General features: G+C 49.4%; 2 protein-coding genes across 2 annotated transcripts in view; one reads left to right on the top strand and one right to left on the bottom strand.

Annotated features, from left to right (window-relative positions):
* noc2l (NOC2-like nucleolar associated transcriptional repressor) overlaps positions 1-2,566 on the top strand; it is a gene marked incomplete at its 3' end in the record, with an annotated part of 22,950 nt that extends 20,384 nt beyond the window's left edge. The window contains 1 exon segment of the mRNA XM_080496983.1: positions 2,411-2,566. Coding sequence (XP_080353109.1) covers positions 2,411-2,566 — 156 coding nt within the window.
* Positions 2,567-18,251: 15,685 nt separating this feature from the next.
* The window catches only part of rerea (arginine-glutamic acid dipeptide (RE) repeats a), a 31,231-nt gene continuing 24,789 nt past the window's right edge, over positions 18,252-24,693 (bottom strand). The window contains 10 exon segments of the mRNA XM_080496574.1: positions 18,252-18,854; positions 19,718-19,898; positions 20,008-20,148; positions 20,924-21,644; positions 21,735-21,957; positions 22,046-23,448; positions 23,533-23,646; positions 23,747-23,908; positions 24,097-24,296; positions 24,599-24,691. Of these exon segments, the coding sequence (XP_080352700.1) occupies positions 18,821-18,854; positions 19,718-19,898; positions 20,008-20,148; positions 20,924-21,644; positions 21,735-21,957; positions 22,046-23,448; positions 23,533-23,646; positions 23,747-23,908; positions 24,097-24,296; positions 24,599-24,691 (3,272 nt within the window). The 3' untranslated portion in view covers positions 18,252-18,820.

Genomic DNA, 24,693 nt, shown 5'->3' with positions numbered 1-24,693 from the left:
TACAGTCTATATAGACGACAAATATCTAGAAAAGTGTAAAACTCATCAAATACGCACATATTTCGGCATTGCAGGTGATAAAATCCTCCAGTAGGGCGCCACGGCGACTGACGCCCACGGCGACTGACGCCACGTTTACACCGACGTCGTCTTCAAGTGAAAAAACACAAAACTTTGGTCGTGTTTTGAGGTTCTGTTTTATACGACAACGGCGCTCTGACCTACTGAAAACGCAACGTTTTGAAAAAAAAAGAAAAGAAAAAAGGCTGTTATCTGGTCATACGAATGTCTGTTGTTCTGCCGTTATTATTATTATTATTATTATTCTCTGATGCATGTGTGTGTGTGGTTTCATTACAAAGAAACAAGAGCACCCACTAGTGGTGAACATGAAAACTACATTTCTATATTATATATATATATATATTATATATATATATATATATGCAATAAATGAAAGAAAAAGCAAGCAGAGCCGTTGGCAGCGTGTCTGAGACTCCAACAGTTTTGTTCCCGTTCAGGCTAAAAACGTGTCGTCGCCTCGAAATCTGGACAAATAGAATGTAAAGTTCCTGCGCGGAGCAGTTTCCACAACAGCTGAGTGAAAAAGCAGAAACGTCCCCGTCGAGGAAAGTCGTCCAAACCCTGGACCAAACGCCGTTTCCTGCCACTCGGGCTGAAGGAGAAGCGACACGTGGAAGCGGCCCGAGCGCTTTTCACAGCGAAGTCACGAATCTGAGCGCCGAGTTCACCGCGCCACGGAAAAATGCCTCGTTGACCATCGAGACGTGTTTGAGGGACCGGATAAATCCCCAAATGTTTCAAATGAGTCTCAGATTTATGAAAGAAAAAAGAAAAAAGAAAGAATGAACGGTCACAGAAAAGCTGCAGCGGTTCTCAGACGTCAACAAGTACGAGCTGAGAAACGGATTCGCCGCCGCCGATCACTGACGTAATTTAGCCACAGACGTGAGCGGAACAGGAAGTAGTTTTTCTCGCCGTTATGGTGTGGAAACATATCGCTTTTGCGTTTTCCTTCTGGAAAAGATTCACATTCGTTCGGGGCAACGGTTTGGAAATGGTGCAGTTTCCATGTTGGGCCACTAGTGGGTGCACTTGTTGACACTACACCACACACACACATGCGTGGAGAAACAACACGCCAAGCTGGCGTCCGCCATCTTGGATCGACACCGAGACGCCGCACTGACCACTTCGTCCAGATCTTTCAGCATTATTGATTTGACGCATTTCAAAGTATATTTGACATATTTGGAAGGATTATTAAGTACATTTGGTACGAAAACATTCTAACGTATTAAGGTCGACAATGTCGTGTATTTTTAGCGTCTCTGGATCCGCAAACAGAGGATTTGTTGGAACATAATACTAATAATCACTTTGATTTATGAGTCTAATTCTTCTTTTGAAGTAGAAAAATAAATAGTAGGATCAATGATTGTTTTATATTATTTTCCCGTATTTCCACGCCATCACTCAGAAATGGAGGAACGAGGGAGTTTTAGATGAGTGAATTTTAATCTGATTTTACACATTATGCCAGGGGTGCTTCAATACGTCGATCGCGATCCACCAGTCGATCGCAAAGCAGTAATAGTAGATCGCATGACATTAGAAAAAAATAGACGCTGGTGTAATGAAACTGATTTACCTTTCCGAATTACGAGTACGATCGAACGCAGCGTCAGATGACGGCTGAATTTTTCTGACTTCAGGTCACTGCACATGCGCTAACAACGACGCTAAGTGTGGCTAAGCTAACAAGCTAGTCAGCGAGTTACCGCAAATTACAAAAAATGTTCACAGTTAATTATGTCGTGTTGCACAATATTGGCTCATACGGGTTTTGCAAGGTGCATCATTATACATTGTACATATAAAGAATCCTCAATATATTTGAAAATAAATATATGTTTTGCATTTTTGTAGTGGGTGGATCACTTTAACTTGGTCGTTTTATAAGGAGCTCGTATGATGAAAAAGTGTGGCCCCCCCTGCATTATGCCAATATTATTTATCAAATTATGACTTCAGAATATTTATACGCAGCTTCCAACTGAGCTTTTCATCAAAATTAATTCCTAAAAATGGTATTTCCATGCACTTGTTTACCATTAAGAGAAACGGTAAACAACGACAAACAAAGCCATATGATGCTATACATATTAGATATATGAAAACTACACAAAATATCAATTACAAATAAGAACATGTAAAAGTCCATTATACAGGATTTATTGTCTCAAGAGAAATTCTGAAATCCGTGGACGAGTCGTCCAACACGCCACGGAGGACGGTCCCTTAAAACGTAAACGAGGATACTACGTCTATCTACTTGAATCAAGCCGAAGACCTCCGTCCGTCCTCCCGTGACGCCTCACGTCTGCAGGGGGAAACCTTCGCCTGTCGGGGGACAGTTGCCGCGGGGACGGAGCGCCGGCGGGTCGGCGTGGGACAGGCACCTCGCGACGGTCCTGCGGCGAGCTCGCCCGACGAGAGAACGGCGCCCATGAATAATGCAGGCGGGGACATCTGCCACCTCTGAATTATAGATCTGTGGAGGCCCGGCATATGGGAACGGCCCAGCGAGTGCTAATGGCGAAACTCCCCGCGACAAAATATGGGTTAGAGGCACGTGAATGATGGTCGGGTCAGGGAACCCTTCAGTCATGTGCGTGTGAGGCGAATTGCAAATGTGATTATTTACATGTCTGCGTGTGTGTGTGTGTGTGTGTGTGTGTGTGTGCGGATATCCTTGTGGGATTTTCTTATTTGACCACAAACAAGCGTTCAAATTAGCAGACTTCCACCTCGCTCGTGAGTGTAGTAAATCATAAACACGTGTACGGGGACGTGGACGCTAGGCTGTTACCGGGGGGGGTGGTGGGGGAGGGGGGGGTGATGGGAAATATCCATAATGAAATCAAAACAGACGGCCGTGGCGTCCGCACAGTCGCCTGCTCAGCCGAACGCCGCTCCACCTGTGGATGTTTAAAAATAATACAAATGGAAAAAAAAAATAAAAATAAAAAAGCCCCCACACGCAGCCTCCAGCCTAACGAGCGACGGCTAAATGTCTCTGAGCTTCAATTAGGCTGGCTGCTTCCTGCCGCTGAAGTGCAGCCTGCTTGAATATTCTATACTCCGCTCTTTAAAGAAGCAGCGAGAGGAAGGAGGTGGGGGGTTGGAGGAGGGTGGGAGGAGGGGGGTGGGGGGAGGGTGGGGGGTGTTTGGCAGCCATGGGGGTGTATTTTCTTCCGGCCCAGGCGAGCAGGATGCCCGGTCTGCCGGGACCGCTCCGATCTCCGAGCCTTTCTCTCCAGGATTATCCTCTTAATCAGCGCGCGCAAACGCCAGCCTGAGAAGCGCCGTAATTAGCCTATCTTTAATTAACGAGCTCTCCGCTTCAAAACCACCCACGGTCCGCGCGTAGGCCCCCCGCTTGGAAGGCGGTCGCGCGGCGCGAGGATGAAGCAGACTTAATCTTGTTTTTGTCTGAGCGAGGGAGGGAGCGGGCGTGTAGGAGAGGTCAAAGTTCATCCTCGAGTAGGCCGCGGAGTCGCGCCGCGCCGAACGTCCCTCGGCGCGCGCTAGCTCGCAAACAAGCCCTTTTGTGCACGGCGGGTTTCAAGGGAATCCTACCACCCACCACTGTTCCACTTTGTTGTTTGTGCGTGTGTGTGCGTGTGCGTGCCCGACTTGAGAGTGCACGCTGCTGTGTGGAAGGATTACTGCACTCAAATTATGCTTCCACCGCTCGCCGTCACTCGCAGGCTGAGATTTCCAGGTTTAGCGACGCCTCCCTTTCGACGCCGCAGCGGAAACTTGAGGTGGGAGACGACGAAGGACGGGAGTCGCTTCTACCGGCCGACTCGTCAGTGACGAGATGTCGGGGTTTTTTTTTTTTTTTTTTTTTTTAAATCGCTTCTCCGACTGCTCTGGTTTTTGTCCGGACAAGTTTCAAAACGACAGCAAAAGAGATCCCAGGAACATTTCGTCCTCGAGACAAAATTTAAATAAAACCTTAATAAGCTGATTTTTTTTTTTTTTTTTTTTAAAGGAAAAGTGGAGCAACGTCAACAATATACTGTGAGAAATCTAAAGTATACAACCGCCACGTTTGCAGCTTTTTTAGATCCAAAACTTTAACTAATATTGTACCTCTGTGCTTCAGTTGTTTTGTTTTTTTTTAATCTGCTGAAAGATTTGTGATCCTGTCAGCGTCACGTTGTTATGTAGCGTCTGATACTGCAAATCGCAGTTTCTATTGAAAAAAAAATTAAAATTAAAATATTGGCATTTTCACACGCCGCATTAAACTCCTGACGGACGTTCATTGGACTTAAATACCGAAATATACACATACGTACACCTGTGACCACTAGGTGTCACTCTAGAACAACAGGCAGCTACGGTGATGCTTGAAATCCTCCATTGCTTCTATATTAGACTGATAAATGTCGGCCAGAGATAAACTAAAATGGAAAACAGAGACGCAGAGTAAGTGTGAACGTGGTGAAGAAGACAAATGTACAAACGTTTTGTAACGTCTTTTTGTCAGCAGCTAATTATAGTAAGAAAAAAAACAATAACTGGATCACATCTTTTCTGATTTACCTAAAATTCACTTTCTAATGGGGGTTTTAGCCAATCACAATCAAGGTAGGCTCCTCCCACAATCAGGCAGCTCTGCTCTGGCACATGGCGCCACGAGAGGAAGTACTTCCTCCATCTTCACATAAATGGGCGTGTGTGTGGGGGGCGGAGCCAGTCCAGCCTCACACAGACACAGCAGATTCTGAATGCAGCTCCTAGGATCTGATATTCTAATGGAGGGAGAAATCAAGAAACTTTGAAAACGAGGTTTCTGGACCAATGAGACGCATGTGAAAGTTTTGCAAAGCTGGATGACGTGACTCCTTTAACTACGTTCACCATTTCTTTTCTAACCAGTTTATAGAGCTACAACCAGGTAGAGAGGAGCAACTAGGAGCCTGTTTACACAATATTTCAAGTGAAACCACAAAATGTAGCAGAAAAACCTGAAAACCATGTAGTTTCCCTTGTTTGGCCACCAGGTGGTGCTGTTGGTTGTTTCTATTTAAAAAAAACAACACAAGCAGCAGAGAACAAGAGGCTCCAAACATGAAAGAACACGGACATTCTAGTGGACAGAACAAAGTTGGATTGTTACTACGGTGACTGTCAAAATAAAAGCACCAAGTCCCGGTAGAACCCTGGACGGGGGAGTCGTGACACTTGTGTAATATTTACTTGTATGGCAGCGTTTCCTCCGTTTAACGGAGACGGAGCATCTTCAACGTTTGCGGCACCGCCGTGGTTTTAACCAGACGCCCCCCCCCCCCCCCCCCCCCAAAAAAAAAACGAGACAAAACTTTTGCGTTTCCACTCGAAAACGTCCAAAACGTGACGTCAGAGGAGGAACTGGCGACTTCCTGAGAGGAGATCAAAGGAGCGGCGGCGGCGTGGAGGAGAGGCAGACGACGCCTCAGATGAGAGGAGTAACGAGGAGAGACGGCGGCGTCGCCCCGGCTCGGCCCGGCCGTGGCACTGCCAGGCGGGGGGGGGTGGTGGGGGTGGGGGAGGGGGAGATGGGGGGGGGGGGGGCAGGCGGCGGCGGCGGCGGCGGCGGCGGCCCCAGCATGCATACATTAGCGGTGCTTAGGCGCACTAATTGCTTCTCACTTAGACAAATCTCCTGCAAATCACGGCTGCGCCGCCAGCCACTGCCCGAACCCCCCGGGATGGAGAGACGGCAGGCAGGCGGGCGGACGGAGCGAGAGGCAGGAGGAGGAGGAGGAGGAGGAGGAGGAGGAGGGGGGGGGGGGCAGGAGAGGAGGAGGAGGGGGTGGGCAAGTGGAGCGTGTGTACCAGAGGCCGCCTTGGAGCAGGGATGGAGGAGGAGGAGGAGGGAGGTGGAGGAGCGCTGTGGGGGGAGGAGAAGGGAGGGGGAGGGCTGCTCCAGGAGAATAGAGAGAAACGAGAGAGAGAGAGAGAGAGAGAGAGAGAGAGAGAGAGAGAGAGAGAGAGAGAGAGAGAGAGAGAGAGAGAAAAGCATCAACACTTCAAGAGTGGCTCCCTCTCCCCGCTCATCCATAGTCCAGGCTGAGTGCCCCCCCCCCCACCCCCCCCCCCCCCCCCAACCTCTTACACCCCGACGCTCAGAAGCCCCACTGCTGCCCCCCCACCGTCCACCCCCCACCTCCACCTCCCCCCTCCCCCCCCCCCCATCGACAAGCTCTCAGATCTCTGCGCTGCCCCCTCGCTCGCCCGCCCTCCCATCCCTCCCTCCCTCCCTCCCTTCTCCATCGCTGTACAGAAAAGTGGAGGAAAGATGAAACTCTACAAAGAGGGAAAAAAAAATCAATAACACAGATGGATAGCTGGATAACAGGGTCCGGCATGCTCCGGCGCTGAGGCAATCCAGAGGGTGCCCACACAACTTCCACACAGGCGGAGAGACGGGCGAAAAACAAGACGCCGGGAAGACGGCGGTGATCAGCCTCAGGAAGTCAACACCGCCTTCAACACACACACACACACACGCACACACACACGCACACACAAGACAGTGCACGGCGGCCCCGCGCAGCGAAAACACGTGAAGTCTAAATAACAACAATTAAAGAAAGCAGCCGCCTCCACCGCCTCCCGTCCCGCAGCGCCTCACTGGAGAAATGATAATAATGATAATAACAATAATAATAGTACTAGTAGTAGTTATCAGGTAACCCGGGGTGAAAGTAACTCGCCGGCTGTAACAATAACATAGTTCTGCTATAAAAAGATCAATATTCCCGCGCCGCTGCCGGAGGGGCTCCGTGACGCCGGGCGTCGTTGATGATCCTCTCAGACACCAGGTGGTGATGACATCAGAAGACCAGCAGCCAATGAGAGAGGAGTTAAAAGATATTCCCCCTTTAAACGACAGGTATGAAAAAAAAAAAAAGATATTGAGGGGGAAAAAAAAAAAAGAAGAAAAGAAGTCTTCTTTTCCTTCATCTCAGGTCTCAGCGTGACTCTTCGCCGTCTGAACTCGTTTTCGCCACGACGGCGTCGAGCTGCAGCTTTTATACGACCGGAGAAACGAAGTGACTCCAAACGACAGGAAGTAAAAAAGAAACTTTAGAGTTTGACGGTAACGACAATGATAATATGATATAATATATTTCAATATGAGTTTGGTCTGAAAACAGGTAGGCGGGTGTATTTGTACGGGTTACGTTACGTTTCCATGACGACTAAAAAGACGACGGTTGCTTTGGCGAATCATTTTCAATGTTTCCACGACGGCGCCGCTCGGAGACACTGGAAACGCAGGATTTTGAAAAAATGGCTCCCGAGACGGGACTTTTCAGAAACCGCTCGGGTCCGCCGTCTCCATGGAAACGCCACTGGTCATACTCCCCACGGCGGCCGTGACTAGTTGTCCTGCACATGCTCAGTAGAGGGGCAAATAAGGACAATGTTTGCATGACACCCCCGTCCAGATTCTCCTGGGACTTGGTGCTTTTATTTTGACAGTCACTGTAATAGTCATCCAACTTGGTCGTCTGTCCACGAGAATGTCTTTGTTCTCCCGTTATTAAAGGCGTCATATTATGTTAAATCCACTTCCTGAAGGTTCTCAGCAGTAAGAATCGTCTCCACATCTGGAACGACGCCCCAGAAGTGAAGAAAGTGTATCCTCTCTCTCTCTCTCTCTCTTCTCTCTTTTAAAAAGTGTGTTGCTCCAAGCAGCCAATCAGAAATCAAACCCTATATGATGTCATCAGGGGTTTTAGCCAATCACATTCAAGATAGGCCCTCCTCCCCCCCTTTGACTCCTCCTACAATCAGGCAGCTCTGCTCTGGCACATGGCGCACGAGAGGAAGTACTTCCTCCATCTTCCCATAGATGGGCGTGTGTGTGGGGGGCGGAGCCAGTCCAGCTCACACAGACACAGCAGATTCTGAATGTAGCTCCTAGGATCCGATATTCTAATGGAGGAAGATCAAAGAAACTACAAGATGTTTGGACCAGCGAGACGCATGTGAAAGTGTTGAAAAGTTGTATAATATGACTATAATGTTAATAGCATTTTAACCTGTGTGCTTGATTTCATTACAAAAAGAAATATATATATATATACAACTTTTCATGAGTCTGTGATGAACCTCTAAATGTATATTCACATCTAATGAAGGGAACTCTTTGTAGAACATTATTCAAAGTGACTTCGGTGTTTTAAATGTCTCATGTAAAACGTTTCACCAGAATCAAGCCGTCATTCAAACCATAAATACTCTTTTTTTCTGCAGACAAAGCAGAAGTAACTGTAATCCCTCCGGCCCCCAGCAGAGACACGTGAGGCCGATCGGCCGGTACCTTAAGTCCCGGCGATGCTGCAGCGTTCAGGGTTTGTTTTTTCCGCCGCTGATCCTCCGCCAAGCTTTCAGGAACTGTGGGAGAGGTGAAAAGGTGAAGGCGTCATTATAATGAACGCTGCCGGTGACCCCCAATCCCCCCACACCACACATAAACATGCAAATGCGCACACACACACACACACACACACACACATAGATATATATAAGTATACAGAGATATATATATATACCACCCCACTCCTCCTCCCACACTCTAATCTTTGTGGAAATTACTATAATCCGCACAGTGGTGTGATTCTCTTTAACATTCAGGGGGGAAAAAAAAAACCCAGAAAACGGCAGCGGCTGAGCTGCTTCAGTGTAAATGTGAATTTTTTTTAACTGTCCACTGACTGGAAACTCCTTCATTTGTAATAAAAACTGAATTCAAGGCTTCGGTCATTAATCTAAATGGAACCGGAGGCTTGAAATGAATGAAGCAGGTTTGTTATCAAGAGAAATAAAAGAGTTCAGTGGAGTGATAAAACTGTGTAAAGGCCTCATTTCCGGCCAAATCTGCTTTAGTGACAATAGATTATGAAGCACGGCGGAAACGTGGAGGATTATGAAAACGGTTTAAATCAGAAAAGTAATCCGGGCAGCTTTTTTCTGCACCTTCACGTCTGAAACCTCCGGTTCTGGAGGCTCCGTCTCTCACGGGCCTCCAGCACCTCCTACTGGCGCCTCCACGTCACTGCACTGCCTCCTGACGGTGAAGCGTCAACAAGTACAGTCCAGGTGAATGATTATACCACCACCCCGGTGGCCACAGGCGGTATTACACCTCAAGTGAGACACAGGAAACTCAACAACAGATTGTTTTAAAAGTAAATAAAGACCAACAACAGGATAAAGTGTGTAAATAAAAGAGAAGGTAGAAGCAAATCTAAAGAATATAGAACAAATATTTAATCTAAAGTGACTTTAAAGTGAGATTTTTAATTTATCATCAACTTCGGTTATTTTTAGACAAATAGAAAAAGAAACTGAACAAATTAATATCAGCTGTACGAGAGAAAAAAAATAGACCATAAATAGACGTAATGTTCGAAGTGAATGTGTATAAATACACAAGAAATTCAGAGGTTCTGGAAACCGATCAGTTCGTGTTAAACTGGCGGCTGGTGTGGCGGCGTCCGGGGAGCTGCTGGGGGTCAAAGGTCCGCGCTCTGGGACCCACAGCGGCAGTGATTCCAACTTCCGCTCCTCTAAACCTCTAGAGTCCACCAGCGTGGATAAACAGGCTCTCCGTGACGCCGCCCTGTTGTTTTGTTCAGCTGTGGATTTATTTTCACAGTAAAACGTTCCTCGGGGCTCCTGCCGACTTCTTCCTGCCTTCCTCTTCTTCTTTTTTTCTTTTTCAGATTCAGTGATGATGAGACAATCTGACGCTCTCACGTCGCATCAGGATGTGAGACAAAGAGGAGCGGCGCCCACAAGTCACAGGAGTTAATCAGCAGTAAATAATTAATCTGCATCATCTGCAATTAATCCGGAAGTTGAACTGAGTTCGGGTAAAAGCCTGAAACGACCACGAAGGCAGAGATCTGCACCGTCTCTGGTCAAAAACAGCCGTTTTTCAGTTTTCCACCAAATCTAATTTGTCTGGAAACACAAATCATGCTAATGATCTGAAATGAAGAAAATAAACATGTAAAATATAGAAAACTGAGATTGTGTTCATGGAGAAAAATAAGTAAATATATTTTATTACATTTTTACCCTATTTTTCCATAAATGGTCCTGCTTTACATATTTAATGCATCTTGACTGTTTTAGTACTTTTACACGTTTTTCTTTTTTAGCTATACTATTATATTATTTTTCCCATTTTCTTTTTGTTGTTTTTTCTATATTTTTCTCTCATAATTATTTCCTATTTTATATTTTTTCTTAATTTTTCCTTGTATTTCTTTTTCCTAATTAAAATGTTTTCTTCTTAATTTTTGTCTTTTTCCATTTGTTCTTTTTCATTTTCCTAAGAAAACTATATTTGTAATTGTAATTTTTTCCCCCATTTTATCAATTTAGAGTAATTCCATCTCTCCAGGTCATTTTAGCTTTTTTATCAGGAAAATTATCACTTTAAAAAAAATCAGTTTGGAATGCAAATAAAATAAAAATAAAGGCAAAATGTTAATTTGCATTATTTATTCTGAAAGCTTCATAGAATCGCTACAGAAGAGCTGAAGAGCCACATTTGGCTCCAGAGCTGCAGGTTGCAGCACTAATGTTATCATTTTGTCTTTTTCCATCAGGATAAAATCCATAATTCAGAAAAACAAAGCCAATTTAAAAAATATATATATTTCAGGAAACAGTATCTCAGAAATTTAAAAAAAGAGCTAATTCTTTTTATAATTTACTTTATCTCATAATTCTGAGATAATGATGTCATTAATTCAGCAAAACGGTTTTTATTTTTTCATGTGAATGTAACACCTTAGCGTCGCCTCAATATAAACGTTGGACGTGTTTTGAGGCCACAGTTAAGTTTGTTTTGTTAAAAAAAAAAAAAAAAAAGACATAAAAACGGCTCTTTTTCAAAAACAGAAAATTTAAACTACGACTTTTTGAGCAGAAAGACATTTTTCATTAAATGTTACGAACCGACAAAGAAGAAAAAGAAGAAGTTCTGGACACAATGTGACGAGCAGCTCCGGATCCGGGCTCATGTCGATGACGTCACCAGTGGGCGACAGCTTTGTGTCGTTGTCACCAAGTGGCGCCAAAGGAACGATAAAATAAACACATTTATTTATCTATTTTTAATGATTATACACAATAACTGTGTTTAAAGCGACAGGCAGGAAGTTACTGAAGAAAAATTAAAATATTTGTTTTTCTTCTGCATTAAACCAACAAAGACTCTCAGACGCGTGAAGATTGATCCTAAACAGAGACATTTGTGTTTGATTAATTCTTGTGTGTAAGCAAAACACCGAATTCCTTTAAATGGAGCCATATTTTTCCTGGAACATTAATTTGTGGGATGAATAATTAAAACATTACGAGCAGTTTTTCTTTGTTTCCAACTCTGATCAAATCTGTTGTTTATTGAACTGGATGATGAGGATTTAAATCAGTGGTGAAAAACACATTCTAGTTCATTTTAGGCCACAAACGGCCTGAATTCATCTTTGGTGGTCAGACCAGTGAAATAACGCCAGTTATTCTGCACGTGCTCAGTACAGACAATCAGAACAACGTTTCCTCCAGAGCGTCATCACTCTCACTCCATTTTCTCCATTGACTCGGTGCTTTTATTTTGACAGTCACTGTGACAACAATTCCAACTTGGTCGTCTGTCCACCAGAATGTCTTTGTCCTCCCGTTGTTAACGTTAATATCGTGTTGTTCTCTGCTGCGTGCGTGTGGTTCCGTTATAAAAACAACCGACAGTGCCCCCTTGTGGTGTGACGTCAGAGCTACACGCAAAACAATATTTCAATCAATTTAATTCAATCTCTGATGAAAACACGGTGAACTCGTGAAAAGCAGGTCATAATGAGGCAGTGTGCTCTCTCTCTCTCTCTCACACACACACACACACACACACACACACACACACACACACACACACACACACACACACACACACACACACACACACACACACACACACACACACACACACACACACACACACACACACACACACACACACACACAGCCTTATCACTGTTTACACATTCTGCAGCTCATGTATGTTCTGACTAACTGTGCAAACTTCATTAAAACCAGTGTGTGTGTGTGTGTGTGTGTGGTGTGTGTGTGTGTGTGCGTGCGTGCGTGCGTGCGTGTGTGTGCGTGCGTGCCAGAGTTAATTAGTTTTGGCTTAATAATCTGATCATATTGGCAGTCCAGCGTTTTGCCAAATCAAATAAAAAGATGAAACTCGGTCGTCGTCTCGTCGGCCCTGGAGGAGAAACTCTCCATCCACTTCCTCGTTGTCAGGAATTAAAAAAGAAAAAGAAAAAAGTGATTATAACTTTTACTGTTGCTGGTAATCTGCTGCAGCTGGAGGAGAGATGGAGTGACGAAGGAGGGATGGAGGAGTGATGGAGGCAGGATGAAGAAGAGACCAAGTGATGGAGGAGTGATGGAGGGACCGAGGAGGGATGGAGGAGGGATGAAGAAGAGACCAAGTGATGGAGAGATGAAGGGACGGAGGAGGGATGGAGGGATGGAGGAGTGATGGAGGAGAGATGGATGAGTGATGGAGGGACGGAGGAGTGATGGAGGAGATGGAGGGATGGAGGACGGATGGAGGAGAGATGGAGGAGTGATGGAGGAGAGATGGAGGGATGAAGGAGTGATGGAGGAGAGATGGAGGAGAGATGGAGGGATGGAGGAGTGATGGAGGGATGGAGGAGTGATGGAGGAGAGATGGAGGAGCGTTGAAGAAGAGACCAGGTGATGGAGGAGTAGTACAGTGACCCTCCACCAGGGGGCTCCGTTCTTCACTCCGCAGTTCAACACGTTGGCAGCAGATGTTGGAGGCTGCAGCTCCTTCAGAAAGAAAACCTCTGAAATTCAACATTTTAATGAGTTAACAGCTCAAAACACAACCTGGACCCCCCTCACCCCCCCCCCCCCCCCCCCCCCCCCCCCCCACATAGACCCCCCCCCACACACACACACACACACAAAAGTGGATCACATGAAGTGAAGAACAAAGTGTGAAGCAGTTTCCTGGAGCTGCTCTTTGTTCTCAGTGAACCACCAGGCCTCTGCTTCTCCTCAACAGCTGCTCTAGCCATCAGATCTGCAGCCACGGGGGGGGGGGGGGGGGGTTATCAGAGTTAAATGTTGTTCCACCAGAACCCTCCAGAGGAAAAGTTCTCCAGGACGTCTGAAACCTCGGAACACGTTTCTCCAGATCTCCACGTCAGCAGCTTCCTGCTCACACACACACACACACACACACACACGACAACAAAAAGTTTTCTAAAACTTCGTTTTAAACGCTGAAAACGATGAAGTGTTCCTGTTGTTCCACTAGAGGGAGCTGTTTGTTTTTGTAATGAAACCAGACGACAATGACGAGTTCAGGGACATGCTAGTTGGATTGTTGTCATTTAAATTTAAAATTTTGAATTTTAATTATAAATTCAAAATTCAAATTTTAAATTCGAATTTAAAATTTGAATTACATTTTTTTTATTTAAATTATTTAGATTTTGCAATTTTAGAAATACAATTTCATTCTATTTAATTTAAATTTAAAATATAAAAATTTTGAGTTTGAGTTGAAATTTAAATTAAAAATGTGATTATATAATAATTGAAATATACAAAAGATAAATTTTGAAAAAAAAAAAAAAAAAAAAAAAATCAATCCATAAATAAATATCTTGTTTCTGTGTCTATATCTACACTTTGTAAACTACATTTTCTGAAAACACTCGTCTCCATGTAGACGGTGGTGGAAAAGTTGCTCCGGGTCATGAGCACCACGGCCATAATAATTGTTGTTCTGCACGTGCTCAGTAGAGACAATCAGAACAAAGTCCCCCCCCCCCCCCCCCCCCCCCCCACACAGCCCACGTCCTCCTGCATTTGGTGGTTTTATAGTTGATTTGTTAGCTAAACTCGATTCGCCTCAGTATTCTGGACGTCCAGCCGTCGCCTCAGACTTTCCGCCGGTCGAGTCGAGAGGCGAGAGCGACGGCGCTGAGGCGTGTTGGAGGCGGCGGCGGCGGCGCCCAGGACCAACCGGGACGCTCTGCCAGCTGCTCGCTTTATGACAAACACATTAAAGAGGAGCCGGGAAGTCTGGCGAGCGTCGCTTTGTCTCCGCTCTGCCAACGAGGAACCCGACCGGCCGAACAAAGAGTTCCCACCGCCCGGGCCAAAGGCCTCCAATCACACACACACACACACAATGGACACACAACCAGTGAGTGTGTGTGTGTGTGTGTGTGTGTGCGTGTGTGTGTGTGGAATGCACAAGGCCAGTGGCCGCGCTACAGAAAGCAGAGAATCCAGATCGGCTATGAGAGGAATGTGAAAGCAGGATATCATTAGAAGCATGGAGCTGCAGCCTGAGCCTCAACACCCCCCCCCCCCCCCCCCCCCCCCCCCCCCCCCCCCACACACACACACACACACACACACACACAAAACGTACACCCATGATCTATGCATCACTGCAGGATTGCAGTAAATAACAGAAATGGTTTAACGTGAGAGTATTTGCAGGAAGGTTCTCGAACAAAAGCAGGAAAAGCAGAAATCCTGCAGCCGAAGGAAGCGATCGAGTTTCTGTCGACTTCTTTCTGCAGAGAAACTCGGCAGAGGATCAGATTTCCAACCACACGTCTGTAAGAGCAGCAAAAACTCAGGGAAAAACACGGATCGTCGTCATTTAGGAGCTTTTTTTGGGGGTTTTGTTCTGCTGCTGCAGGCGGTTTGAGACGAGACCTGATGTTTCTGCTGCTGAAGCCTCGGACTGAATTAATCCTCCGTTATCTGCAGAGAGAAGAATCCAACCTCAATTCCACTTTTATCCGTCGAGCTCCACATCCAACCTTCACTGGATTTACCTCCAACAGGCGAGCAGCCGTCCTGTAACTCACCTTTTTACATTTTTATTTTATTTGCACACAGACTATTTTTTTTTTTAAAGGATTTTTAACCTTCTCGGGGGGAAAAAAAGGCCGAAAAAGTTAAACTAATCAACAAGTTTTGGCCTAAAAAGGCTAAATGTGAAACAAACGCTAGAAAAATTAAAATAAGTAAAACAAATTTTAAAACGATAAAGAGCAAAAAATTTGATCGAAACGACTGAAGAGGGGAAAAAAAACACTTAATGATGGAAATGCTGCGACGGCGCAGCAGTGGAAAAGGGAAAACGGCTCACATTTGTTTAAATATAAGTGGATAAAAATGTCAAAAATCTCAGGAACAAGCTGGAATAAAACTATAAAATAAATTTTTAAAAAACCTGAAAGCTGAAAATATATGGAACTGTTAAAAATCGTTAAATCCACTAAAACTGTCGCCTCACAAATTTTTTAAAAAAAAGCTGAAATCGCTGAAAACAAGAAAAGCGATAAAAACTAACAGCGCCCTCTAGTGGACCTACATGGAACCTCCAGTAGTTTCAGTGACGAGATTCTACTGAAGGAAACAAAGTGAGGAGATTTGAGTCAAAGTGGCTTCGCTGCAGAGGAGGAAGAGGAAGAGGAGGAAGAGGAGGAAGAGGAGGAGGAGAAACACTTTTCCTTGTGGCTCAGCTTTGATGTTCTTCCTCTGCGGCGCCGCAACGATGAGCTTCTGCTGACGTGATGGATGGAGGAAGATGAAGGAGAGAAGGACGATTGAAAGAAGGAATTAAGATGAGAGAAGAAAGGCGGAGAGAAGGAATAAAGATAGAGAATGAAGACCGAGACGGAAGATAGAAAGAAGGAAGACGGAGGCAATGAAGACAGAGAATGAAGACGGGAGAATGGACAGAATGAAGACGAAGAGAAGACTGAGGGAAAGAAGATAGAGAAGGAAGACAAAGAATGAAGATGGAGAGAAGATGGAGGGAAAGAAGATAGAGAATCAAGACAAAGAATGAAGACTGAGAGAATGAAGATGAAGAGAAGATGGAGGGAAAGAACATAGAGAAGGAAGACGGAGAGAACAAAGATGGAGAGAATGAAGATAGAGAATGAAGATGGAGAGAATGAAGATAGAGAAGGAAGACGGAGAGAAGGAAGACGGACAGAATGAAGATGGAGAAGGAAGACGGAGAGAAGGAAGACGGACAGAATGAAGATGGAGAGAAGGAAGACGGAGAGAAGGAAGACGGACAGAATGAAGATGGAGAGAAGGAAGATGGAGAGAATGAAGATAGAGAAGGAAGATGGAGAAGGAGGACGGAGAGAAGGAAGATGGACAGAATGAAGATGGAGAGAAGGAAGACGGAGAGAATGAAGATGGAGAGAAGGAAGACGGAGAGAATGAAGATAGAGAAGGAAGATGGAGAGAATGAAGATAGAGAAGGAAGATGGAGAAGGAAGATGGAGAGAAGGAAGAGAGAAGGAAGAAAGAGAGAAGGAAGACGGAGAGAAGATGGAGAGAAGACAGAGAGAAGGAAGGAAGAGAGAAGGAAGAAAGAGAGAAGGAAGACGGAGAGAAGATGGAGAGAAGACAGAGAGAAGGAAGGAAGAGAGAAGGAAGAAAGAGAGAAGGAAGACGGAGAGAAGATGGAGAGAAGACGGAGAGAAGGAAGGAAGAGAGAAGGAAGGGAGAAGGAAGATGGAGAGAAGGAAGGAAGAGAGAAGGAAGACAGAGAGAAGGAAGGAAGAGAAGGAAGGAAGGAAGACGGAGAGAAGGAAGGAAGAGAGAAGGAAGATGGAGAGAAGGAAGGAAGAGAGAAGGAAGGAAGAGAGAAGGAAGATGAGAGAAGGAAGGAAGAGAGAAGGAAGACAGAGAGAAGGAAGGAAGAAGGAAGGAAGAGAAGGAAGATGGAGAGAAGGAAGGGAGAAGGAAGATGGAGAGAAGGAAGGAAGGAAGAAGGAAGGAAGAGAAGGAAGGAAGGAAGAAGGAAGGAAGGGAGAAGGAAGGAAGAGAGAAGGAAGATGGAGAGAAGGAAGGAAGAGAGAAGGAAGGAAGAGAGAAGGAAGGAAGAGAGAAGGAAGACAGAGAGAAGGAAGGAAGAAGGAAGGAAGAGAAGGAAGATGGAGAGAAGGAAGGGAGAAGGAAGATGGAGAGAAGGAAGGAAGGAAGAAGGAAGGAAGAGAAGGAAGGAAGGAAGAAGGAAGGAAGAGAGAAGGAAGATGGAGAGAAGGAAGGAAGAGAGAAGGAAGACGGAGAGAAGGAAGGAAGAGAAGGAAGAGAAGGAAGACGGACGCGGCGTCTCTGTGGTGTAACTTAGTCATTTATTTTAATTCCACAAATTTTTCAAAAAAATTACAAAATACTCAAATGGAGAGAACACAGGACTCACAATTCTTCTTCTTCTTCTACTTTTTGTTTACATCGCGTCGTCCCCGTGGCGACGACTCATATATACAATAAGCTTGAGATTCCGTATATATATAAATCTTAGCAGTCAGAATTTACATTCTGCTATTGCCGCTTTGAAACAAGAAGCTAAACCATTGACAACACTTAACATCAAGGTTCCGGAGACACCAAAAGAGGAGGAGGAGGCGAGGAGTCGTCAGGAGGAGGTGGGCGGCGGCTGTCGGGGATGGCAGGAAGGGGGCGGAGCCTCGAGTGGGGGATATGGTGGGGGGGTAATGGGGGGGGGCGACGCGGCCACTTCTTCTTCAAACCAACTTAAAAACACAGTTTTTCCCGGCGGCCATGACGGTCAAACAGTCTTGCAGGAGTGTTGCCATGGCTACGGGACGAGGGGAGGGCGCCGGCGGCGGCGCCCTCGCGAGTGTCACAGTGAACAGTATTACAGCCATCCGGGGGGGTGGGGGGGGGAGGGTGATGATGATGGTGATGATGATGAAGGGGGAGACTCACAAACACCCACAGAGCGACGTGAGCGTCCAGGTCCCGGCGCCAACAAATGAGGAAATAAAAAAAAAAAAAAAAAAATGAAAATGAAGGAAAAGTCGTTAAACAACAACAGAACATTGGAACTCATTAAAAAAAAAAAAAAAAAAAAAAAAAAAAAAGCTGGAGGATTCTCCTTCAGTGCAACGTTGGTTCTTCTCGATGCTCCGCAGAAGAAGTGGCGGCGAACGAAGGAACGAACGCCGGGTCACTTCCTGCGTCTTCGGACGCGACGCCGAGTTTTACACATTCTGACGAACGGATGAGGCGGGCGAGGCGTGTGTGTGTGTGTGTGTGTGTGAGACGCCGGTGTCGCCGGCTCCCCTCTGAAACAAGGGATAATGCTTCAAAACTATAAACGACTTGAGTCCACACCGAGGAATAATAATAATAATAATTATAATAATAATTATATGTTTATATATATACTATTTACAGGCTGGAAAACGCCATGCTGCAGCTTCTCTCCAAATTATGAAAAAAACCTCCAACAATGTAATAAAATAAATGTTGAATTTAAGATAGCACTTGTTATTTCTGACCGTTTGTTTTTTTTTGTTGGTTTTTTTTTTATAGTTTTTCCCTCTGGGTAAGCACAGTGTCTCGTTCTAGCACCTACAAAAGAACGTCGGGAAGCTTTTCATGCAGGAGTCTGGAGGACGACGTCGTCGCCGGCGAGAAACCAAACAAAGTCCCGGAAAAGCAGAAGAATATTTATAAAAGAATTTGAAAAAAAAACAAACAAAGGAAATAAAAAAACAAAACAAAAAACAGTCCTGGACAGGAAGGAGAAGGACGAGAGGAGGATTCTCGGACGACCGCCCTGTGACGACTTCCTGTCCCCCGCCGGGCGCCGCCTCCCTCACAGCTGCTTGTCGCTCTCTTTCTTCAGCCGGCTGGAGGAGAGAGAGAGAGGTAGAGAGGTAGAGGTAGAGGTAGAGAGAGAGGTAGAGGTAGAGAGAGAGAGAGAGGTAGAGAGAGAGAGAGAGAGGAGAGAGAGAGAGAGAGAGGAGAGAGAGAGAGGTGTAGAGAGAGAGAGAGAGGTAGAGGTAGGGAGAGAGGTAGAGAGAGAGAGGTAGAGAGAGGGGTAGAGAGAGAGAGGTAGAGAGAGGGGTAGAGAGAGAGAGAGAGAGGTCAAGAGAGGGGTAGAGAGAGAGAGAGGTAGAGGTAGAGAGAGAGATAGGTAGAGAGAGAGGGGTAGAGAGAGAGAGGGGTAGAGAGAGAGGTAGAGAGGTAGAGCGAGAGAGAGGTAGAGGTAGAGAGAGAGAGAGAGGTAGAGAGAGAGAGAGAGAGGAGAGAGAGAGAGGTGTAGAGAGAGAGAGAGAGAGGTAGAGGTAGGGAGAGAGGTAGAGAGAGAGAGGTAGAGAGAGGGGTAGAGAGAGAGAGGTAGAGAGAGGGGTAGAGAGAGAGAGAGAGAGAGGTCAAGAGAGGGGTAGAGAGAGAGAGGTAGAGGTAGAGAGAGAGATAGGTAGAGAGAGAGGGGTAGAGAGAGAGGTAGAGAGGTAGAGCGGTAGAGAGAGAGAGAGGTAGAGAGAGAGAGGGGTAGAGAGAGAGAGAGAGGTAGAGAGAGAGAGGTAGAGAGGTAGAGAGAGAGAGAGGTAGAGGGGTAGAGAGAGAGAGAGAGAGAGGTGTAGAGAGAGAGAGAGAGAGGTAGAGAGAGAGAGAGAGGTAGAGGGGTAGAGAGAGAGAGAGAGGTCGAGAGAGGTCAGTCTAGACAGCGGCGGGTCAGAGAGGACGTGGGCTCTGGACGGACTCGGACCTGTAGTAGTCCTCCTGGCCGGGCAGCGGCCCGCCGTGCATGTGATGGTGGCCGTGGAGCCACTGCTGCTCCATGGCGAGCCGCTGCAGCTCCGCCGACTGGGCGTGCATCGCCTGCAGCTGGTGGGCGGCCGACATGGGCGGCGGCAGGCCGCCCTGCAGCTCCCGCGGGTACGGCGTTCCTGCGGGACACACGGAGCGTTACACAACCCCGGAGCCCGGCGGTGGGCGGAGGGCGGAGTCGGCGGTGGGCGGAGGGCGGAGTCGGCGGCGGTGGGGGCGGAGACTTACCGAACACCGGGTGGCGCAGCATCTCGTGCTCGTGCGGCTGGCCCAGCAGGGCGTTGGGGATGGCGCCGGGCGGGTAGGGGAAGCGGGCGAGGTGCGGTCCGGCCGCCAGCGGGTCCACGGCCAGGGGGTGGCCCCCCGAACCTGGAGGACACACAAGACATTCACCACCACCTTCTGGGCGTCAGAGTTGGAGGGTCAAAGGTCACTCATTCAGCACATCACATTTCTCCTCTCAGAGCGCGGAAGAAAAAAAAACAAAAAAAACAAGCCTCGCCGTTAAAAAATATCGTCAAATTCTCTGAGAGGAGAAAAACATTCAATGACATCATTTTATTAAAAAAAACGTTTTATCAAAGTGTTTCTCTTGGTTCTGATTACAGAAACTTTTCAGTTGGAAACACGACGATTACAAAGTTTTAAAGTCGACAGTTAAAGTAAATATTCGCACGAATTCATAAACAGATGAAAATAAACAACGTGTGATAAAATAAGAGTTCAGTTGTAAATGTGAAGCTAAAAGTCAGTTTGGACAAAGATTCACTGTGATTTCACGTGAAAATGTGTCGTTTTGTGTTTAAACGATGCCCGTTTCCATGGAAACACTGGAAATGATGTAGTTAGCATGCCAGGCCACGAGGTGGCGCTGGAAGAAAGTTCTGTTTCCCTCCGTTTCCATGGAGACGGAGTCAGAACTTTTTTTTTTTTTTTAAAGTTTAATTTTCTAGTGTGACGTTAAAACACGTGAAAACGTGGCGGTGTGGGCGGAGCCTCAGTAAATTGTTTAGCGCTAGCATGATGCAGCGTTTCTCGTATTTTAACATACGAATAAACTGCAACTTCTGTGTGTGTGTGTGTGTGTGTGTGTGTGTGTGTGTGTGTGTGTGTGCGTGTGTGCGTGTGCAGGGCGTCCATTCACCTTGGTGCAGTGGGTCTTGCTGGTGCAGGTGGAGGTGGGAGTGGATGTGCGAGTGCTGGTGGTGGTGCGGCGTGACGTTGAACATCTGCAGCCGGGCGATGGGGTCGTTGGCGACGGTCGCCATGCGCTCGGCGTGCAGCCGCTCCGCCGCCAGCCGCTCCGGGTAGCTCATCTCGGGCCGCATCTGCGGCCCCGCCAGGGCGAGCCGCTCGCGCTCCAGCGGGTTGAGGCCCGGGTGGAAGGAGGCGAAGGGGTGGGGGCCGGCCATGTGCGGCAGCGTGATGGCGCCGTGCCGGGCGAAGTGCTCCATGGGGTTGGTGGAGGGGTGCAGCGTGTCCATCTCCGGCGGCTTCACCTCGAAGCCCGGCTTCATGCGCTCCCGCAGCTCGCGCTCCCGGATCTCCCGCTCGCGCATCTCCCGCTCCCGCAGCTCGCGCTCCCGCATGGCGGGGTCGGCGTTGTACAGGCTGGGCATGTGGTACGCCAGCAGGGGGTCGGCCGGGTTCAGCGACATGAAGAACGGGTGGTTGCGGTTGGTGGGCGACATGACGTGCGGCCGCGCGTACTCGCTGAGCGTGCGCAGCGCCGGCGTGTCGGGCCCGATGTACGGCGGCACGGCGGCGATGGTGGTGGGCGGGCCGTCGAACTGCGGGCGCATGTGGGCGGGGCCGGCCATCTGGGGATCGCCCATCCGGCCGTCGTGGGACGAGCTGGACGCTTTCTGTGGGCGGAGAGAAGTCCAGTTGAGGAATCAAAACAAACAAACCCCGGTGACGAGACGGAAAAGAGAAAAGTGGCGGCGAGGACTCACCGCCGCTCGCTCGGCTTCCTTCTCCCGCTCCCGCTCTCGTTCTCGCTCCTTCTCTCGCTCCCGCTCGCGCTCCTTCTCCTCCCGCACTTTCTGCTCCGCCTCCCTCTTGGCCTTCTCCAGAGCTTCCTCTCGCTTCTTGGCCAGTTTGGACGAGGCGAGCGGCGTGAAGTAGAAGTCTGTCCGGGCGCAGGAGTTGTAGCCGCGGTCCAGGTGCTTGTAGAACCTGCAGGAGGGACAAAACCAACCGTCCATTCAAACGTTGCAGAGGAAAACGAGTTGAATGCTTTTATTAGCTCATTATTCCGACTCACCGTGCCGACTGGCTGGCGTGGCTGGGCGTGTTGACCACCGTGGGCTCGGGGGAGGGGCTCCTCTGCGGGGGCGGGGGGCTCTCCGGCTCGTCCATCTCATCCAGCGGCTCCTCCTTGATGTGCACCGGCGGCAGCGGCAGCGGCAGGCCCGGCCCGCCGCACGGCACCGAGGCGGGCAGCGGCATGGAGATGGACGAGGACGGCGCCGAGGAGGACGACGACGACGACGACGACGACGACGGCGGAGGCTGCAAGCTCGGCATGGACGCCGACGAGGATGGAGGGGGGCCGTTCGGAGGTAGAACTGTGTTGAAGTGGGAGGAGAACGGCTGAGGCGGTCCGCTGGGGTGGGGGGCCGCCGCGGAGGGCGGCAGGGGCGGCGCCGGGGGAGGCTGGTGGCCGGCCGACGGCGGCAGCGTCTGGGACTGCGTGAGGACCGGCGGCTGCGCCGGCGGGGGCTGCAGCTGCTGCCCCTGGGGCATCAGCTGCAGGGGGGGCGGGTGGGCCGAGGGCGGGTGGTGATTGGACAGGGAGCTGAGGGGCTTGAGGGCCGGAGGCGGCGGCAGGTTCGAAGGCATCTGAGGAAACGGCGGCGCCGACACGTGGGCGGGGTGCTTGTGGGACGGGGGCGTGGCCATCTGGGGGATGGGCGTGGTGGGCGGGGGCTTGATGTGGGGCATGGACATGGGGGCGGGGGGCAGCGGCTGCTCCCGGGGAGGCTGGCCGCCGCCCTGAGACGACGACTGCGACTGGGGGGGAGGCGAGTGAGACCTCTGCTGTGATTGGCCGGGGACCGGCGGGGGCGGGACCTGAGACGGACCCACGGGGAATCCCTGAGGGGCGATGGCGTGCGGGTGAGGCATGTGCGAGGGGCCGGGCTGCAGGGGGTGCGGCATCGGGGGCATGGGCCCGTGGTGCGGGCTGGGTAACGACTGCGGCGGGATCGGCGGCCCGGGGGGCGGAGCCTGAGTGATGGGCGAGTGCGGCGAGGGAAGCCTCTGAGGGTGGAGCGACGCTCCGGACTGGATGAGGGACATGGGGCTGGTCTGGGGCAGCGGCTGGGGAGGTAGCGAGGCGGAGGCCGCCGTGGGGGAGACCTGCGGCGGCAGCGAGGGGGCCGAGGTCGGCAGCGGCAGCGGGAGCGGCGGCGGCGGCGCCGAGGAGGAGGCGCCCGCCTGGCACTGGATGACGGGCGGATGCTGGCTCTGCAGGAGCTGCTGCTGCTGCGCCGACGAGTCCGAGTCGCTCTCGTTGTCGCGCGGACTCGGGATGCTCGGCGAGGAGCTGCGGTTGTCCTGATCAATGTCTTTAGGGTCGCTGCTCAGCTCCTCGTTGACGCTGCGCCCGTCGGAGCTCTCGCCCTCGCCCTCGCCCTCCGAGGGCGAATCCGGCCGACTCAGCTCCTGGGGGACGGAGGACGGAGACGGCTGAGCGGGACGACACGGCGACACGCGTGAAGGACGGCGGAACGCGGAGCGCACACTCACCTGTGTCTTGGTCTTCTTGGCGCCGGTCCTCTCCGGCTCCTCCGTGTCCGACGCTCCCTTGTCCCGCTGCCGCTTGGCGCTCTTCATCGGCGACGGAGCTTCTTCTTTGATCTTCTGCGGGAGCAGAGGCGGCGGGAACGTCGTCACGGTAACGCTCACAATGTTGTTGTTTTTTTTCCCCGGTGCGTGTCGGCGGCTGCGTGCGGCGACTTACCTTGCTGGGCTTCTTCATGGAGTCCGTCTTGCTGTCGGTGCTGTCGGTGCTGGCGGCGCTGGGCGACGTGCGCCCGCTGGAGCGCAGGTCCTCGTTGGTTGGCGACGCCCGGCCATCGGGACTGGCGGTCTGCTTCTTACGGCCACTGCGTAGCGTCGACATCTGTGGCGAGAGTCAGCGTGAGCCGATGCTTCCCTGAACACAAATCTATCGCCTTCGCTTCCACAGGATCTTTTGTCCGTCTAATTTTTGAAAAGTAGCGACTAAATAACGCCACTATTTTAACTAAGCAATGAAATCAAAGCCCGGTGTGAAAGCGGCGGGAAGTGTGAGGGGCGGCGGCGACTCACCGAGCCTCGGTTCCGTCGGGTCCTCATGCTATGCTTCCCGCTGAGTCCATCCTCTTCCTCTTTGACGGGTTTGAACATAAATGGCGGCGGGTCCACGGGCTTCTCGATGGGCGGCAGCTCGCCGTACTTCTTGAAGTGGATGCGGCAGTCGGTGCACAGCAAGATGTTCTCGCGGCCCCCGTGGTGCCAGTCCTTGGAGGCTGGGGAGGAGACAGCTACCGCCGTGAGAAAACACTCAAACCACACGTACAAATGACGCGACAGCGGGACTCCAAAGACACTTTAAATGGGGGAAAACGATATATAAGCAGCCACAGCGTTCCGTGTTGACGTGCTAATGAGGTCTACGCGGGGTTAGCGCCACGAGGCCAGGGTTTATTAGCGTGGGAGGAGAAACGAGGCTCCTGTTTGATCAAATTAGCCCCGACGTCGTCGTCCGATGCCACACTGAGCGGCGATCCCGGGAATAAATAGCCCCCGACGAGGAGGGCGGGGGTCTTACTGGTGGTGAAGCAGTGGCGGCAGGCGTAGCCCTTCAGCTCCTGTTCGCTGTCTTCGCTGTCAAAGTCATCTTCGCTGGCTGAGCTGAGGTCCACT

Source organism: Blennius ocellaris (genome assembly GCF_963422515.1).
Source record: "Blennius ocellaris genome assembly, chromosome: 5".
In the NCBI taxonomy this organism is placed as follows: domain Eukaryota; kingdom Metazoa; phylum Chordata; class Actinopteri; order Blenniiformes; family Blenniidae; genus Blennius; species Blennius ocellaris.
This window is presented reverse-complemented; position numbering and strand designations above follow the sequence as displayed.